Here is an 18,773-nt window from a genome sequence, read left to right on the forward strand (position 1 = left end):
AAAACAATTGTGCTTCTTAATATTTTTGTGGAAATCGTGACACATTTTGTCCAGGATTCTTTGATGAATAGAAAGCTCAAAGAACTGCATTTATTTGAAATAGAAACATTTTGTAACATTACAAATATCTTTACTGTCATTTTTGATCAATTTAATGCATCCTTGCTAAATAAAAGTATCAATTTCTTTAAAAAAAAATCTTACTGACCCCAAACTTTTTAACGATAGTATATTGATTTATTTGGTGAGTAGCCATGGCATGTAATAAGCAGGATAATGTACTGTGAGCTGGTCATTATCCAAAATAAACCACTGAGTGATAGTGTTTATTTTATGATAATGACAAGCTTTCTTAGAGTTTCTGACCACAAAAGTTCAATGTGATTAAATGAAAAGTTGTAATTAAATATTAAATAACAAAACGTTAAAAAAAGTTTTGTACCAAATGTACAATGAGTTATAGATTAGTGTTAAATCACTGTGTTATGCAACATATGACATTATTCTATTATGACATACACTGTATATCACCAAGCAGAGAACTAGAGGCTATGAAATCAGCACACCTTTCTCTTTATACAGCTTTGTGAGGATGTGGCGTAAACCCGCCGTATTGTTGACCCACTCTATTATGCCACACTCTTCATTCAGAGGGATGACGGCGTATGTTCGAATGTGCAAATCCCTCCGTCTAGACTCTGCATCTTTCCTCAAAGACTAACAAACAACAGCACACTTTTATTATGCAAGTTCTCAAGAAAAAGCAATTCAACATTGTGATATTTAGTGAACAACGCTACTACCTTATTAATGAGACAGTTGAACTCCATCAGCCTGCAGTCTTTCCTCAGGTCATCTTTGGGTTTGCACATCATGGTGTAGAATTTTCCATCCGAGCCCTTGAGCGAGATCTTTTTTGGCTTCTGCAAGGATGCCAAGATCTCCACCTTCATGAAATAAAACATATAATGATATTATGAATAATTAATCTTTTAAAATGAGAGTGAATGTGATGCATCTTGTGCTCAAAAACTGGGGTGTGGTGAAACAGGTAGGACTGACAGTGTCATCGAAGCCGGCGAGGTAGACCCAGTGCCCTGGAAAGGCGTCGTGTTTGGGGTTGGCTCCTCCAGTGGAGGGCAGGGTTGGTATAAGGACAGACTGCAGGGGAATGAGGATCTGACTGAAGGTGGGCTCCTCCACCAGTTTCTTCAGCGTTTTGAAGTGTACGCTCATGCTGAGGGTGCTGCTGTTCCCATCCACCTACACAAACAACAAAAACACAGATTAACTGCATCCATATGCAAGACTAATTTAAGAAACAACTGATTCTAAAATGAATTTTGAAGGGAAAAGTTATTAAAGATTAATAAACGCATAAAAGCTGTTTCCTTGGAAATCTAAATATTATTTTCTAGCTAGTGGTACAGTCTGTCCTACTGGTTTATTGCCGAGCTCCACCAGCTTGTCGGTCAGTCTGTTGGCATCGCCGATAAATTTGCCAAATGAGTCATTCAAACTGATGGCCTTCTTCAGGATCTCCTTGCATCTGTTCATTCGAGTCGGATAGGAGGACTAAAAAATAAAAAATAAAACATCTAAACAGTTTCTACATGTGAAAAGACATTTATAGATATAGACGTGGCTGAGGTGTCTGACCTTTGACACAGCAGTCATCATCCACATAGCTTGTTGTGGGTAAGCTAAGAAGACTTTGGCAACAATCTCCATCAGCACAGCGAAGACTTCGTTGTTGGAGTGGCAGATTCGGGAGATGAGCTGTGAAAAGGCTGTGAGGAACTGGTAGGGAGAGAGGTTGCTAGTGTGTTCGCTGATGACGGAATTGATTTTAGTAAGTTCACCACGCATCTGGACTCGGTCAGAGCGGCCAGCTGAAAAAGATGGTAAGCAGGATTGTTTTAATCAGAACAGTGAATATTTGGTTTGATAGTGAACCAATTTCGATTCAAAAGCATTTTGAATTGGACTGCAAATTCACAATGGCCCAATTCGAATCAATAGGCATACAACAATTCAGTATTGTATTGTTCACTTTTGACATACAAGATGTCTTTGTACCATTTAAAACATCCTGCAAGTTTCATAGCATAAAACGTCCTCCTCATTATAAAGCGTTTGTTTAATCAAGCTCCGAAAATGGCGTTTTGATATTGCGGGATGTGTGATGGCACACGGGCAAATATATTTGCATATGACTGCCTCCAGTGCAAGACATCGACGAATAATTATACATCATCACATCATAGGCCCCGCCCACTGGCATTCAGTCGCTTAACGGCTGACATTTGCTTGCACTGTATGTGAGCGTAGCATCGCATCAAAAGCAAATACTACCCATTATAATCACTGCCGCTGAATACACTGAATTCACTGGGTACAGTATACAGATGCACGTACAGTTTCTGACATGCGAGTCTAGTTTAAACAACTCATTTGGGGATCCACTTCAGTAGGATCCCAGCATCAGAAACAAGTGGAAGGTTTATTTTAATTCCGTCCTGGATCGCGTCAGAGGATTATATGTTTGTTCGGAGCATTTTGTTTAGTAAACGAGGCACAGTGTAATGGACAGTTCGCAAAGAAACTTTGAATACTTTGGTATGGGGAGCACATATTCACTATTAACTATGACTTTTGCCCAAAAACACTTAATTTACTGCTTATTAATAGTTAGTAAGGTAGTTGTTGTAGCGTTTGTGTTTAGGTATGGGGTAGGATTTAGGGATGTAGAATATGGAATATGGTAAATATTTGGTTACACTGTTTTAAGGTGTCAAAGTTACAGTGTAATTACATATTTAATACTAAGTAATAATAATTAACCACATGTACTTAGTATAGGGTTAGGTTGTTTGAGGGTTTTGTTTAGGGTTAATTGCATGTAATTATGCATAACTTATAGTTATTACTACAGTAACTACATATAACGTGTAGCAAGGACGCTAAAATAAAGTGTTAACCAAATATTTTAACAAATTGCAATTCTTTCGATTTTAAATAAATTACTGGCCAACACAAATTATTCAAAATATTTCAAGATTTTATATGAATCTGAAAGACTTGTAATCAATGCATTAATGAGTGAATCATCTCAGGCATCTTTCTACCTTACCTTTTTCAAACTCATAAACTTTGGCTCCAAAGTCTAGCCATAAGGTTAGCATTCTGGGCATGGCTTGATAGATGTACTGATTGCCAAACTGCAGGGCTCTATGAGGAGAGCAAAGCATTACTTTATCTGACACAATGAAACATTTCATTCAGAACCCTATAGGATGATTACCAATAGAAAACATCTTACTTTCCAAAATAAGTGACAATATAACGAATGAGGTTGCCCTGTCTTTCCAGTTTGTTGTCAGTGACCATAGGCATAACCTTATCATAGTATTTGGCAAGGTAGAAGTTACCGTCCTCCCATTCTGGCAACAGATAGGTGACATCCTGCATGAAAAAGAAACATTGACTGATCAATCTGATTTCTGCTGCATTTGTCCATGCATGTGATTGACTGAAATACCTTATAGGTTTTCATAATAGCATTGCTCTCAAAGTTGGCCGTCTCCTCCATGTATCTGCCCACCAGCAGCATGGCATTCCCTTTGATCTGAATTCTCTTGGGGTCTGTGAGTGGCTGGTCATCAGGAAAACACTGCTGCACACCTTTCTGCAGGACTATCAGAGCCTGATGCACATCACCCTGTAACAACAATATATTTCCTTATAACTACAATTTCAATGATGGAGTTACAGTAGACCCCATCAAACAAATCTGCATTGGCATAAACAACATTGAGCTGAACTACTAAACCTTAGACCACAGCCATTTGGCTTTCTCGATGAAGAGTTCAGAGAGGTGGGAGTTCTCAGCATTGAGCAGGGCGTTGAAGGCTGTCTGGTGATGGCCAGCTCTTCTGGCTACACGAGCGCTCTGCAGCCAGCACTCGCCAACCTGCTCCTCACATGAAGACCTGCAAAAAAATCCTCATCAGCCTTCATCATGACACTGAAATCTAATTATATTACCACTCTAACAAAACAGTTGAAATTTCTGTCATTATTTACTCATAGGCATCTCTTTTGAAACCTACATTATTGGTCAAAAGTTTGGAATAATATGATTTTCTTATGTTCACTAAGACTGCATTTATTTTAAAATGTAATTTACTTCTGTGAGGGCAAAGCTGAATTTTCAGCATAGTTACTCGTCAATGTGTCCTTCAGAGATAATTCCAATATGCTGATTCGGTGCTTAGTTATGATCAGGTATTACTGGTTTAAAAATATATTACAATAGAAAACTTTTCACTTTTGACTAGTAGTTGACTTTTACTCAATGAACACAAAAGGAGTTATTTATTGCAAATGTCCAAGCTGCTCTTTTCCTTAGAATGAAAGTGAATGGTGACCACAGCTATCAAGCAAGATTTAAAGCAACTTAAAGCTGTTGTACAACTACAGAAGTCTTGAAGTAATGCATCATATAATGTTGAAGTAATGAATCATATGGTCTGCATTGATGCCTTTTCAATTTTTGGACCTGGTCCGGTGGTCCCTATTTACTTTCATTGTATAGAAGAGCAGCTCAGACATTCTGCTAAATTTTCAACTTTTAATTGAAGAAAGTAATTCAGGTCAAAGTTCACAAAAAAAACAAATAAATGCGAATTAGTTGTGTTTCCATCAAGTTGTTCGAGCAGATAATGGTGGGCACCGTCGAGCACCCACTCAAGGAAAAACACAAGATATTCTCCATTCATTTTATAAAACGACAAAAAAAAACAAAAAACAAAAAAAACTGAAAAGCAAGCATACTGTATGCGTGATTTGGCATGACAGAAAGCGAGAGCACTCCCTTTATAATCATTAAAAGGCTGTCCTACATCTTAGTTACACGATCTCACAAAGTTCTGTTATTTATAATAAACGAGGCTGACTGCACAATGAATTTCTTATTTACATAATGTCTACACTGCATTTATTTTGTTATAATGAGAGGATTTTGTGAGTGTAAAGAGCTCTAAATCCACTCGCCGCTCAAAACACCGTACTTTTTGTTCAGTGCTAACTTAAACACCTCTGATTGGCCATTGAGTTCAAGAAATCAACAGACATCTTTGTGATTGGCTACATTTCTCAACGCTGCAAAACACGTTGTAAATAGAAACCTTACGCACTGGATGGTTTGGCAAACCAATATGCTAGCCTATTATTACAAAGAAAACTGATCCTAGACCAGCAGTTATGGGCAGCTTTTTCTTCTAAAAGCAATCAGAAGCAGCAGCAGGCGGTGGTTTGTCTGAGAAAATTCCACGCTAGTCTCAGTGTATTTGCAGTACGTGTTTTCCTCTTTGCGAGACGCGAATAACTTTTGTTTAATGAAATCATCAGGCGCACAATGACATGGAGAGAAAGACTCGACGGAGTGTCATCACCCACCGGCAAAAACATAAATCGCCTCTTATGGTGTAACAGTAAGCGGAAACAGCTAATTAGTCACGTGGGTTTAATGTTTGCTACATCAGAATTTATTCGGCAAATGCGTTTCCATCTCCCATTATTTGCATTAACTCTTTTTCACACAAGTCAAAAACCACCTCAAGCAAGTGTAAAAACTTTTTAGCGAATTAAGGGATTTTTTTTTCAAAATGTGATTTTTCCATCACTTGTTTCTGATGCGGTACTTCAAAATGCGCATAAAAACACAGTGATGGAAACACAGCTATTGTTGGGTGAACTTTCCCTTTGTCTGAAATAGAAAAGAGAACACGGTATCGTTGAATGCAAATTCAGAAATGAGCTCATTACTTGGCTTTCTAAAATGAAAGTGAAACATTTTGCACTGAAATAGTCTACTGAGCAGAAGTAATATGTGCTCATACCCCTTGCTGAGACTGAGAAGAGCTCTCCGCAGAGCCAGGATGGGTTCCTTGGCTCTGAATGAGTTTTGGGTCATGAGTAGGCGGGCGTCCCAGTTGAGTTTGGGCTCAGTCTTCTTGGATCCTCCAGCTTCTGTGCTTTCCTTCTGCAGCTCACTGAAGGCATGTTCCAACTCACACAGCATGTGTAGCCTAAGACACAACACCTTAGTCAAAAATGCATTTGAACACATTGCATCTGTATTGTGAATGTTACCGTTTTTTATTTTTCCAAAACAGTCAACCACTAGATTACCTGACTATGTACTCATATCCTCTCTGATAGGTGCCACACTCAAAACTGGCAGCTGATAAAGGGACAACCTGCTCTTTTCTGGCTATTTTAAGCTTTTCATACAATGCCTCTGAATCTTGCTTCTTGGCAGCCAGCAACATTTGGCCAAGTCTGACACCCCATGTGCTGGACTTACAATCTATAAAACAGAAATGACAAAAAGTAATGCTTCTTCAATCTGACAAACATTTATATGTCTCTAAAAACTGCAAAATTCTTTACCAGAGGCAAGATAGTCCTCAACTAAGTCCCACTTTGACAGCTTCCATGCCGCCTCAACCCGGTAAGCATTCAGATCGGACTTCCATCGTGGCCTTTGTAAAGGAAATAACATTAGTTTAAAAACCTGGTGTTATGTGAACCACAGTGTCACTGAATCACCCAGAGGACCGAGTTCACATCAGTACACCTACCTGCTTGCTAGAACTCCATTGACCTGGGTTATTACTGTGGAGAGTTGACCAAGGCCCAACATAGAGTTCATAACCCCATGATAGTGGACGATCTACATGAAAAGATAAGTGAGAGGGAAAAGTATTAGTTGTCAAAAATAAGAAAGTAAAGATATATTCAGGGTTTAAATACTTACACAATTTAATAATTAATTTCACCCCCAAAGTTTCTTAATGTGCTACTAAATTTTTCAACAAAAACTAAGAATCAAGCCGTGCCAAAGCACACACATTTCTGCATTTGCCAGGAATTTATAAGAATAAGAGTGTGTGTGGTCCAGACCTGGTCTGGCTCGAGTTGGATGGCTCTGTCATAGCAGGCAGTAGATTCACGCAGAAGTCCAATGCTCTCGTGCTCCAGGATCTGCTCTCTCAATGAAGGCTCCTCTTTCCTCAGATCATTTACACCCCTCACACCATCTGGCTCGTGCATGGCTGCATACATAGTCTACAAGATAGGTTATAACAGAGCTTAAGAGCGGATCTGATTTATGTGTGTAATAATATGTGCATGCAACAGTTTTCAACTCTCTCTGGATATTTTCTAACCCCAAGCATATTTGATAGGTCAGATATAAGCCGTTATTGGGCTGTACATAGTGTGCATGTTAATGACGCTAATGTAATTTGGTTTTAAAGAAATGTATTTCATTTCAGTACATGACTCTATGGGATACATGATTCTGATTGATCAGTTGCAGCATTGTGAGGTCAAATATTTTTGTAAAATTAACAATGAACAAAGTGTATGATAGCAGTTTTCTGAGGCAACTGATTTTCATACTGTATATACAGTTCAAACGTTTGGAGTCAGTAAGGTTTTTTTTTATATTACTCCAAAAGTCAATTTCTTCTCACATAATAAAGTAATTTTGACTCAATATCAATATTTCATAATTATTTATTTAGTAGCTAGCCATAACCAGCAACCATAAAAACTTGTGCAAAAATCTGTAGACTGGTAAGACCTGTAGGAATGAAAGATGGTCCTGAATGTTCTGTTTCTTCTCACGGATGAAGGACTCAAAATGCATGACAGCCCGTGTGTAGGCTCTGGAGCGAAAGGATGCCTTGGCCAGCACATCCTGAGGAATGCTGTTGAGGAAGGCTACTACGCTTTGATATTCACTGCTCTCTGGGCCTAAGAGGATGAAGAAAGAGTCAGAAATACTTTCTTGAAGTAAAGCAAAAAAAAAACAAATGTGTATATATTATATGGTTTAATTAATATTTTTATTCTGCAAGTACACATTATAATTTTACAAAAACTAATTCTCTTTTAAACATTCTATTCATCAAAGAAACCTGAATAAAATACATAACATTTTTCACAAAAATATTGAGCAGCACAACTGTTTTCAACAATATTATAATAAGAAATGTTTCTTGAATCAGCATATTAGAATGATCTCTGAAGGATCACATGACACTGAAGACTGGAGTAATGATGCTGAATATTCAGCTTTGCTATCACAGGAATAAATTACATTTTAAAATATAATAAAATACAAAGTGTAATAATATTTCAAAAACATGCTGTTTTATTGTATTTTTGATCTAATAAGGCTTTTGTGAGCATAAGACACTTCTTTCAAAAACATTAAAAATCTTACCGACCCCAAACCTTTGTACATGTATATATGAAACATGTAGCTCACACGGCATTGCTGTTTCATTGTTTAATGTTTGACAGATTTAACAGAGAAAAAAAAATGTAATGGCATAAAGTATTGATTTTAGTCAGATTAGTGGTGTGTATTTTTGAGATGTTATTGATGCCATCTTAAAAATTCATGTTTGATGAGAATTTGTAAATTAAAATAAAGAACAAAAAGACAAATGGCCTATTATCATTCCTAATAATGTCAAGATGTTAATAATAAATTAGCATCAGCTTTTATGAAATGAATTCAGAACTTTGTTTTGTAAGTCACCTGTTGCCTGTGTCTGCGGCTGCTCTCTGGCATGTTTTCCTGATCTCTTGTTGGTACTCAGGCTGTGTAATTTGTGGCGGGACCACTGAGTGAGATGGTCCAGCATGGAGAAGACCGTTTGTGTGCTGAGCTGACTCAAACTGGAGGCGTTGTCCTGCAGTCGCAATAACCGTGGGTCACCCTCCTTCAGGACTGCCATGATCTCTTCATTCACCTACAGGACACAAACAGAGCACTATTCAGAGCCTTTTTCAATGGTAATATTATTGTTTGTTTTTTTCATTAAACTTCACTGAGAAAAACTACAGGGACAGTTTCCAAACAAAAATGAATAGTGTGTCCTTTTCTGCAGAACTTGAGAATTTGTACCTCTCGCTGCTCCTCCTGAGTGCATCCAATCAGCACATAGACCAAAATGTGGGGCAGCAGGTAGATTGTCACTTTGTAATCATGCTTTATGATGAAACTACAGCAGTTGAACACTTTGCCAGCAAGCTCATGTCTAACCTAAAACACACAAAAGGATGAGGCAGAATTAGCCTTTCACACACACACATATTATATATATATATGAGGTTTGATAACGCAGGAAAACAAGTGGATGTGAACTTACTTTACTGATGAGATATCCTGCCCAGGTTGCAGACCAGTCAGAGAATTTGCTTCCACGGCTGCTGAGATATATTGGCTTTTTCAACTTCGACCAGTTCACAACCTTCTGAGAGCTCTTATACCTTCAGATAATTAAAACAAGTCAGTTTTATGCACACTGGATACAGGCTATAAAAGCAGCTGACAACAAGTCATGCAAAATGATCATGTCCAACCTGGTATTTAGATGTGGCTCTAGGATTTCCTGAACCTGCTCTGGGAATCTTCTCCATAGACGGCGACCTGGTGAATCAGTTCTGCCCTCCCGACATTCAAATAATGATAGCAGCTCCTGAAACAGAGGTTTACAGATTTTAACTATTCAAAAAACTTGAAATGTTTCCACTAGGGATATGCAACATATTAGGGATATGCACCCATAGTACCACAATGGTTATCGGCCATTATTATATTTTAAATATCAGTCGATATTTGTAAATGTTATTATGCAAGCTTATTTCACCTATTTTTACATTTAGATTACCTTTGCCTTCATCTAAGATTCACTTAAAGATCCTTTTTTAAGAACTAACAATTTAATAATACATCTTGAATGCGGTACTCAAAATAAATATCATTATCAAAACTTTATGTTGTGATGCCTAAATTCATCAAAAAAAAAAAAATTATGTTTTATTTTTTATTTATTTAGACAAAATAGAAGGTTAATAGGTTATCGCCAATGACATAAATAATAAATATTAAAAATATTTATCCTTTCAACCTTTGTTTCTTCCTACCTATTTTAAGCTAATATGCAAAACCTGACCAAAAATCTCCTTGCTAAATATCTCAATGCAGGTCAAAATGTGAGTCAGAAGTAGGCATGTGACAGTATCAAATTTCATATCAGGATAATTGCTCACAATTGATCACAGCACTGAATTAAGTTACAAACTTGTCCTCCTAACATGTTTATAAACTTTTTTCTTATAAGATAAATAACTCTGAACATTTAAATACAGGGCATGTTTTAGTCTAGATTAAAATATAAAAATGTTTAAAAATATATAAAGTTTTAACTGAAAGTAACTTGCACTGACATATCTTAAAATATGTCAGTGCCATTGTTTTGTCTCAAGATGCACACCAGTAATGTTTTTTCTAAGGCGCATTTATAAAAACTACTTAAATGTCGTAACTTAACTAAGGCCTAATCCTGGCTTAATCTAATCCCTGTCTGTGAAACCAGACCTTTAAAGTATTTAAGTATTTGGTGATTAACACCATACAAAGGCAATATCAAAGTTACAAGGGATAACATCATTGGCCCATCGAATACCTGCATGGCGTACGCCGCAGCATCTTGAGCTCTCACATCATCTGCATAGGCCAGAAAGGCTCTGGTCAGCTCTGTCAGTAGTTCATAAGCAAAATTTGGATCATCGATCCCACTCTAAAAGCATAAAGACACTCTCTTTATTTCAGTGCATAACACTTACTTAAAGGGTTAGTTCACCCAAAAATGAAAAGAATTGTCATCATTTACTCATTTATGTTCCAGACCCATAAGACTTTCGTTCATCTTCAAAACAAAAATGAAGATAGAGTTCATAACGAGATCGTAAAACTAATAAATATGAATCGAGTGGTTTAGTCCAAATTTTCTGCAGAGACACGATCACTTTATATAATAAACAGATTTAGGCTTTTACTCACATATAAACATTGATCAGCAAACATAAACAGCTCAACCGAACCTGCTTGATGCATGAGAACAAACCTCATTGGTTCTTGCGGAAGCTCAAACGTGCTGTGCAACACACGAGAATGAACCTTATTGGTTCTCGCACATCAACCAAGCATGCTTGAGCTTCCGTTTACCACAACTGATGTGCGAGTTGATGAATGTTTATATGTGAATAGGAGCCTAAATTAAATCTGTTCATCATATAAAGTGATTGTGTCTCTTCAGAAAATTTGGACTAAACCGCTCGATTCAAATGTATTAGTTTTACAATCTCTTTATGAACTTTTTGAAGAGTTAAATTGGTAGTTGTGTGGACTGTCAATGGAGGGACAGAAAACTCTCAGATTTCATTAAATATATCTTCATTTGTTTAGAACGACATGAGGGTGAGTCAATTTTCATTTTTGGGTGAACCCTTTAAAACAGGATCTTTAAGATTCTGCTTGACACATACAGCAACAAACAACAAAACTGTCTGAGGAATGTCTTACCACAAATGTTGAGCCAGTTCCCTGAGTGTCAGCAGGTGAAAAGTCAAGCCGACCAGGATCAATGGCTCCTAACTCCCCCAGGCATTCCCCACACAAAAGCCTGACTTCAGGGTTGACGTCCTGGCAGCCCCGGAGCAACACAGTCACCAACTGAGAGATCACCGGCTCTACCATCTCACTGTCCACGACATGTTTTAATAGAGCATCCTGTAGAGCAAAAAAATATATGTAGATCAGGGGTCTTCAACCTTTCAGGCCCCTGTCACATATTACATTTGAAGCCTGGCCTGTAATAATATGCTTACAATCCCATATTGTATTTACATACTTTATGTTGCATTTGTATTATAATTAATATAGTAAATATTTATTGATGTACAGACTCCTGTACTTACACAAAACATTTTCATTTTACTTACTACATTTTAATGAGTGAGGAAAAAAAGATAAACTTCTTACTATGCTGACATGGTTTACAGGTAATAAGATGTATGACATTTGGATGTCTCTGCATCCAAGCAGGCAATGCTCTCTAATTTATTAAGAGTGAGTCTGACCTGGTTCTTGTATATCATCTCCTTCAGGCTGGTGAGCGCATGGATGCGTACATCCACATTCTCATGCTGGATCGCCCGCATGGAGAGCTGCAGTGCTGTCTGCATGTCGGTGCTCTTTGAGGTTTGCTGTTGTCGAAAAATAGTGCATCACAACCATCATTATTTGAAATAATTTAATTTTATTGAAATCAAGTCACGATGTGTAGCACAATTTTAAACTTTTACACTGTTATTTATACTTTGATGTGACTGGTTTGTTTAGGTTGTACCTTACGGTAATCTTGAAGGATCTTGTGAATGTTTTTCAGTTCTGGATGGTCAGGAAGGAAGTAAATTTCATGAAGAAAGTCTTGTACTTCCTCCCTGAGATGAAAAGATTGCGAAGAAAGGATTTTACCCAAAAAACAAAATACAGATATATTAAAATTATATTTTGTATAATTTTTTAGTGTTATAGTTTAATTTTTCAATGTTAAAATAAATTCTCATATCTAATATGCAGAGAGAACTATAACAAGCAAACAAAATTGTCCAAAAGCGTGAGTTTGGGGCGGGACTATCTGTATGTCTGACCAATGAAAGAGGAGGGGAGATCAGTAAATTGTAATAATTTGACTTCACTTAGAAAACCTGAGAAAACCGAATGCCTCAACAATTGCAAGTTATACTTTATTATTTTTGAGTTGATAAAGCTTAGTTAAAATTTATATAGATAACTTTTGTGTTTTAAATGGTGACCAGAAAATGGGAGTAAATTAACTCAGTTTGACAAATTGAAATAAGTTCAGCCATCTTAGAGATTTAAAGGGATAGTTCACCCAGTAGTGAAAATCCTGTCATTATTTATTTACTTTTCATTTTTGGTGAACGGTCCCTTTAAGTATGTTACACTGAATAAATCAAGTTAAAAAAGAAACTTAATTGTGTACTTTACTAATTATTCTGAGCCACAAGTACTATGCTGCCTCCCATGGTGCACTGCAGCATTAATTATGCATTTGCTTTGTTTTACTATTTTTTAGCTTTTATTTGCTACTTTTTAAAGGGACAGTTCACCCAAAATGAAAATTCTGTCATCATTTACTCACCCTCAAGTTGTTCCAAGCCTGCATGAATTTCTTTCTTCTGCTAAACACAATAGAAGATATTTTGAAGAATATGGGTAACCAAACAATTGGTGAGCTCCACTGACTTCCATAGAATGGAAAAACAAGAAAAAAAACTACAGAAGTCAATGGGGTCCATCAACTGTTTGGTTGCCAACATCCTTCAAAATATCTTCTTTTATGTTCAGCAGAAGAAAGAAACTCGTACAGGTTTGGAACAATTTGAGGGTGAGTAAATGATGACAGAATTTTCATTTTGGGTAACTATCCCTTTAACATTTCTGAGTAACAAAGACATAGTTTGCAAATAGTAAAGATTACTACATTTTTACAAAAAAGTTCAAGTTCAACAAACTGTTCTATATTAAGTAAAGTGAACTAAAAAGTATTAGTTAGGACATTTGTAAGGTTTTACAGTATGTTCAGGAAACCTGACTGAAAATCATTTTTGCAGTTCTATTTGGTGATGCTATTGGTAAAAAAAATTAAACACATTACCTTTAATAAGCGTGTTGTCAACACATTTACTATTTTTTAATCTATAAATAACTTTTTCAATCTATAAAATTATCTAAAAATCATCAAAAACCTTCAGAGAAATAAAACCAAATCTAGCCTACAACAAAACAAAAGAAAGCTGGAACAAAACACACCTGTTCTCCACTATGAGGTAGTGCATGATCACCGCTGTCTCTTTAGGCTGGATGGAGATGAGAGGTAATAGAGCGACGATTACATGACTCAGAAGTGGACCCAGATAAGGGGGGTCAAGACAGCGCACGAAACAATCCCACGTCCTGTAAACCAGCAAGATAACAATAAAGCCCATATTCTTGTTATTTTGTGGGCAGAGTGCAATTACAATTTCATCCTCTGAACTGATTGCATATTAGATACAGATGGTTTGTGCCGAGCTTAAACGTTGTTAAAATATAAATACAAACCAGGTGTCCCGCTGAGCTCACTGCACACTAATTAAAGAACATCTGATTCTTATCATTAGCGCTCTCATGCAGATGGAACTTCTAATGCTCTTCAGAATCTATTTGCACATCCTCTTCAATGCACTCACTAAGACCAATCCAGACGAGAAACACACCTGCAGCAGAGCTCTGGGAAGTCGTCCTTGTACCTCAGGCCAGTTCGGAGTGTGGTCATCATCTTCACTCGGACTGAGCTGATGTGCTTTGGACCCATCAGCTTCATCAGGGCCATTAAACTGTTCAGAGCCTGAGAGGAAAAAAGGTCATAAATATACTGACATAATGGGGATAGATCTATTACCATGTTTTCCCAAAAGCTCCTGCAACTCTTTGCACTATTTTTCAAGCATACATTCATAAAGACCTTGTACTTAAAATCCTAAGTTTCTGGTGGTCTTCACTTGTCTTGTGACATGACAAAGTGATTAAAGTGCTGAAAGCCATTTCTTTAATGTTTTTTTAAAGAATTTAAAAAAAAATCCTTTCACATGGCATGACTGATGAAAAAAAATACTACATAAAACTTATGCAATAGAAGTCCTCTGTAGTGACCAAAATAAGTCTCGATCTATTCAAAATATATATATATTTTTTTTTTTTGTTTCACAGAAAAAAGAAAGTCAAATGGGTTTGGAATACCATCAGAGTATATAATGAAATAATTTTTGGCTGAACTCTTCTTTTTTGTCCTAACCAGCCACAGCAAGCAATGAGGAACAGAACATATTATCCCTTCAACACTGAAATCTCATTGGCCCAAAATCATACTCCACATAACGGTATATTAAACACTAAAGGGGTCATGAACTGCATTTTTTAAAATGTTAATGTTCTTTGTGGTCCACTTATAATGTTAGCAAGATTTTAACATCAAAAAACATCCTAATTTAAAAGTAACAGGCTATTTTCTATTTAGTTTTTGACCCTCTCTTTCGAACACTCCGTTCTGATGGGCGTTCCACGTTCAAGACTTGGAAGTAAACAGCCACTGCTATGAATGGGTAACACTTTTGCACATTAAAATGCAAATTTTCAAAACCCCCACTACACGTGTGGAATTGTTATGAAAACTTCTGATGTTCGCCATACATGTTTGAGCCAGAGTCTGATCCTGAATCAGAAGACAAACCTACATCTCAAATACAAAGGATACTCCAATCTGTAACAGCTTGGTAATGAATCATCTTTATTTATATTTATTCCTTATGTAGTTGTGAGGTAGTATTGTGTTTTATTATATTAGTGTTTGGTTTCTCAATTCATGACCCCTTTAATTATGGGTCACGTTTTCACTACTGCAGCATTTTGCTACTTAAAGTCCGCGTTTAGCATTAAAACCAGACAAAACAACCTTAAAGTTTGTCAAAACCAATCAAACACCTACCATTTTCTTTTTCTCCTTCTCTCCAGCGCTAGAGCTCAGCAGCTGCATGTTGAAGAAAGCCAGGATGCCCAGGAGCTTGGGCTGCAGATAATCGGCCTGCACAGACATACAATGACAGATAGCATTATTTACAGAACAATGACAATAATAGAAAGCTGACAATAATGCATCCAAAAGCACATAAATCAGTTTATGAAAGATGTACTAGACACCCGTGGGCCATAAGCTGATGAACATTATTATTAGAGCAGCTGTACCATGCGTCCTGGGGTGGTGATTTCTCTTGGGCCCTGGTAGGGGTCGTCACTGGAGGCGAAAGAAGCTAAAATAGCAAGTCCATTAAAGACCTGCTGGTAGTGTTCTCCTAGACGCAGTAGCAGCTCATTATGAAGACCCTGGAAATCCTGTCTCAGCAGACTGCCCAATTCAATTTCTGTCTCATTCTGTCCACAAAAAAAAATTGATTTTATTAATTAAAATGTAAAATAATACAATACAAAATAAAAGTTAGTGAATAAGAAAATAAAAATACATAAATAAATAAAAATGGAAAATAATTATTTAAATAAATAAATTAAAAATCAAGTAGGTAAATAAATAAATAATCAGAGGTAGAATACAAAAAAAAAAAAAAAAAAACTTTTATACCATTCCTCTTTCTATTTGTCTTTTTTCTCACTGCTTATTTCCTGATTTCATAATCTGAAAATCACACCTTAAGATAGTGGAAGGCTCTCTCCAGCTCCTCCTTGGTACAGGAACACACAAGATGGGAGAATATGTATTTGAAGTTATTGATGAGCATTTCCCTGCGGTTGACATTTAGCTGCTTGGCAATAGTGCGGATCAGAACTGAAGCAGTAGGACTGGCCTTGGCTGCTAAAAAGGGAAGAAGAACCTGTAGTGTCCGCTGTGAACAAAGAGAGAGTAAGCCCATTACTTCAGTGAAATTAGCAATGTTCGTCAAAGCAATCTATCATTGTTTTAAATTTTCCTATTGTTGGTTTCAAGAAGTTTCCCAGTCCTGGCCTTTATGCTGAAACTGAGTTTTACTGTACTGTATTTGCCCAAATTTAAGGCTGTTCTGTTACATCAGAGGCTGATTTTGCCAAATCTGTTATAAAGATGTTGAACTTACATTGAGGAAACGATTAAGGTCAGGGAAATCAAAGACATGTGCAACATGAGAAAGGATGTCCAGTGCCAGCTCTCTCTGATGTGCCGCCTCCTCCTGCAGAGCCTCGCTGCTCTGATCTGGAGTGCAGCGCAGAGCCGTCACGTGTCGTGAGTGCAAAGACTCCACCAAGAACTGCAACAAAAGAAGAATTTTACATATTATTAAATAGACCCAGGTTTGATTGACCACAAAATTTAGTTTGTTTGAACCACAACAAACACTGTTCTCCATTTCTAACACACAATTTTAAAGCTTTGTGATAAACAGCATATGGTGGTGCTCACGTTGACAGCAAACTATATAAAACACCCCATAAAACCAAAGCATTATGAATAATGCTTTACCATCACGGTAATATAAAGGCATGCTGACCTGGCAAATTGGGTTCCTGTACTGGTTGAAGAAGGACTGCAGTTTGAGGTCTCTACATGTGGCCAAAGCCTGGATCTCTGTGTAGGCTGCTACTGACACGGGATTGGATTTGGACAGCAGGCAGTGCAGAAGGCGAAGCAGAGCAAAAGATACCAGGTTACCTTCAGCAGCTCTGAGAAGCACAAAAGCATTATTGAAACAAGATTCGCGCACTTTTAACAGCTGGAAGAATCAATATATACTAAAAGTGGCACGAAAAAGAAGCATTTTGCACTACCTCCCAATTTCTCCAGTGGTTAATATGAGTGTGTTTTTGAGCTCATTGTTTCTCGAGGTCTTTGCATTTGTATAAGCTTCTTTTAGCCTGGACACAAGAAGCTGGACGCAAAATCATAATCCATCCATTAGTCGCTTTGGATAAAAACATCTGCTAAATGACTTAATGAATGACATTAAGTACAAACAAGGTAATAATGCTTACAGCATGTTAAGATAATTTGAACTTTAAAATCTGTACCTCCTTTAGGAAGCCATTTCCATTCCAAAACTCCAGAAGGTTTTTAATGTTTTGGCCGAACATTATGCGGACTTCCTGGTCAGGGTCTTCAATGAGGTTTACCAATGCACTAACCAGAGCTTTTGTATCAGGGTCACTGTTACCCAGATCCACATGCTTGAATAAGTGCCGTATATTCCTGATAAAAGCTGCAATTCCAAAAGACAAAATGTTAAATAGAATAATGTTTATACTTTCGATTATAGTTTAATGCTCAGATCAGGCTGCAAAACCAAAGGTATACACAACCAAAAGTAGGGGTGTGACGGTACACAAAAATGACGGTTCGGTGCGTACCTCAGTTTTGAAGTCAGTACGGGTGGGTATGGTACAGTATGGTATGGTATGGTATGGTACATTTTAGGTATAATAATCAACAATCAAATACATTTTTTTTTTATCTAAATATGGCATATGGCAGTTTTTGCATTAACTTCTTTAATTAAAAAAATATTTCTACTCCAATTCGTTGTTGAAATAATCATTTACACAGTGGCTGTTATAATTTGTTTTCATGATGGATTTATTTAAACATACATTAAATAATGAAAACAACACTAACAGGTTAAGTAAAATATAATGAATATATAGACTAATATAATGCATATATTTAACAAAATGCTTGAATTTCATAATAAAAATGGACAGAATTTGAAAGATGGCACTCTGTTTCTTGTCAAAAGGAACAAAACACACAGCTTATTGCAATTATTGGTGGTTAACGCTGTATTCGCTGTGTACACATGCGTACTGAACCGTAAGAAACATACCAAAAATTTGCAGGACGAATACTAGAATATCGTTACACCCCTAACCAAAAGCATAAACAAAAAGTGTATTAATAAATTCATTTATCCAAATTCTACATTCTTAAGACTAATAATTTAATCCTCAACACAGTTTAAAAGTGAAGTATGTAAGATTTATGTTAAAATACATTCCCTTAACCAAGTTTATTCTTTATCGACTACTATTAATATACTATTAATAGGTTTATCTCTCCCAAAAGTGTAAACATTGAGCTTCCCAGGCACCATCAAAACAGTGAGAGCGGTTCACTCAGATCCGTCTATCTCTTTCCAGCTCAACCAGTAGCGAGAGTTTGGGGCGTGGCTACTGTAGCAGGCGGAGCAAGAGGGTTTTTAGCTGGTGTGGGACCATAACTGACATGTTACATGGGAAAAGA

The 18,773-nt window shown here is 36.8% G+C and overlaps 1 protein-coding gene across 1 annotated transcript in view; it reads right to left on the minus strand.

Moving 5' to 3' along the window:
• atr (ATR serine/threonine kinase) overlaps window positions 1-18,773 on the minus strand; it is a 30,455-nt gene that overhangs the window by 2,298 nt on the left and 9,384 nt on the right. The window contains exons 11-42 of the mRNA XM_051869686.1: window positions 17,549-17,736; window positions 17,309-17,409; window positions 17,032-17,203; window positions 16,621-16,791; window positions 16,198-16,392; window positions 15,740-15,925; window positions 15,483-15,578; window positions 14,215-14,345; window positions 13,769-13,912; window positions 12,279-12,372; window positions 12,010-12,135; window positions 11,453-11,659; window positions 10,554-10,667; window positions 9,448-9,563; window positions 9,234-9,354; window positions 8,990-9,127; window positions 8,621-8,834; window positions 7,655-7,827; window positions 6,970-7,134; window positions 6,648-6,739; window positions 6,457-6,548; window positions 6,196-6,373; window positions 5,904-6,092; window positions 3,833-3,992; window positions 3,542-3,721; window positions 3,323-3,465; window positions 3,134-3,231; window positions 1,660-1,892; window positions 1,441-1,575; window positions 1,063-1,263; window positions 804-947; window positions 567-717 (exon numbers count right to left, since the gene is read on the minus strand). Of these exons, the coding sequence (XP_051725646.1) occupies window positions 567-717; window positions 804-947; window positions 1,063-1,263; window positions 1,441-1,575; window positions 1,660-1,892; window positions 3,134-3,231; window positions 3,323-3,465; window positions 3,542-3,721; window positions 3,833-3,992; window positions 5,904-6,092; window positions 6,196-6,373; window positions 6,457-6,548; window positions 6,648-6,739; window positions 6,970-7,134; window positions 7,655-7,827; window positions 8,621-8,834; window positions 8,990-9,127; window positions 9,234-9,354; window positions 9,448-9,563; window positions 10,554-10,667; window positions 11,453-11,659; window positions 12,010-12,135; window positions 12,279-12,372; window positions 13,769-13,912; window positions 14,215-14,345; window positions 15,483-15,578; window positions 15,740-15,925; window positions 16,198-16,392; window positions 16,621-16,791; window positions 17,032-17,203; window positions 17,309-17,409; window positions 17,549-17,736 (4,848 nt within the window). The remainder of the gene's footprint in view (window positions 1-566; window positions 718-803; window positions 948-1,062; window positions 1,264-1,440; window positions 1,576-1,659; window positions 1,893-3,133; window positions 3,232-3,322; window positions 3,466-3,541; window positions 3,722-3,832; window positions 3,993-5,903; window positions 6,093-6,195; window positions 6,374-6,456; window positions 6,549-6,647; window positions 6,740-6,969; window positions 7,135-7,654; window positions 7,828-8,620; window positions 8,835-8,989; window positions 9,128-9,233; window positions 9,355-9,447; window positions 9,564-10,553; window positions 10,668-11,452; window positions 11,660-12,009; window positions 12,136-12,278; window positions 12,373-13,768; window positions 13,913-14,214; window positions 14,346-15,482; window positions 15,579-15,739; window positions 15,926-16,197; window positions 16,393-16,620; window positions 16,792-17,031; window positions 17,204-17,308; window positions 17,410-17,548; window positions 17,737-18,773) is intronic.

This window comes from Ctenopharyngodon idella, chromosome 2 (genome assembly GCF_019924925.1).
Source record: "Ctenopharyngodon idella isolate HZGC_01 chromosome 2, HZGC01, whole genome shotgun sequence".
Classification (NCBI taxonomy): domain Eukaryota; kingdom Metazoa; phylum Chordata; class Actinopteri; order Cypriniformes; family Xenocyprididae; genus Ctenopharyngodon; species Ctenopharyngodon idella.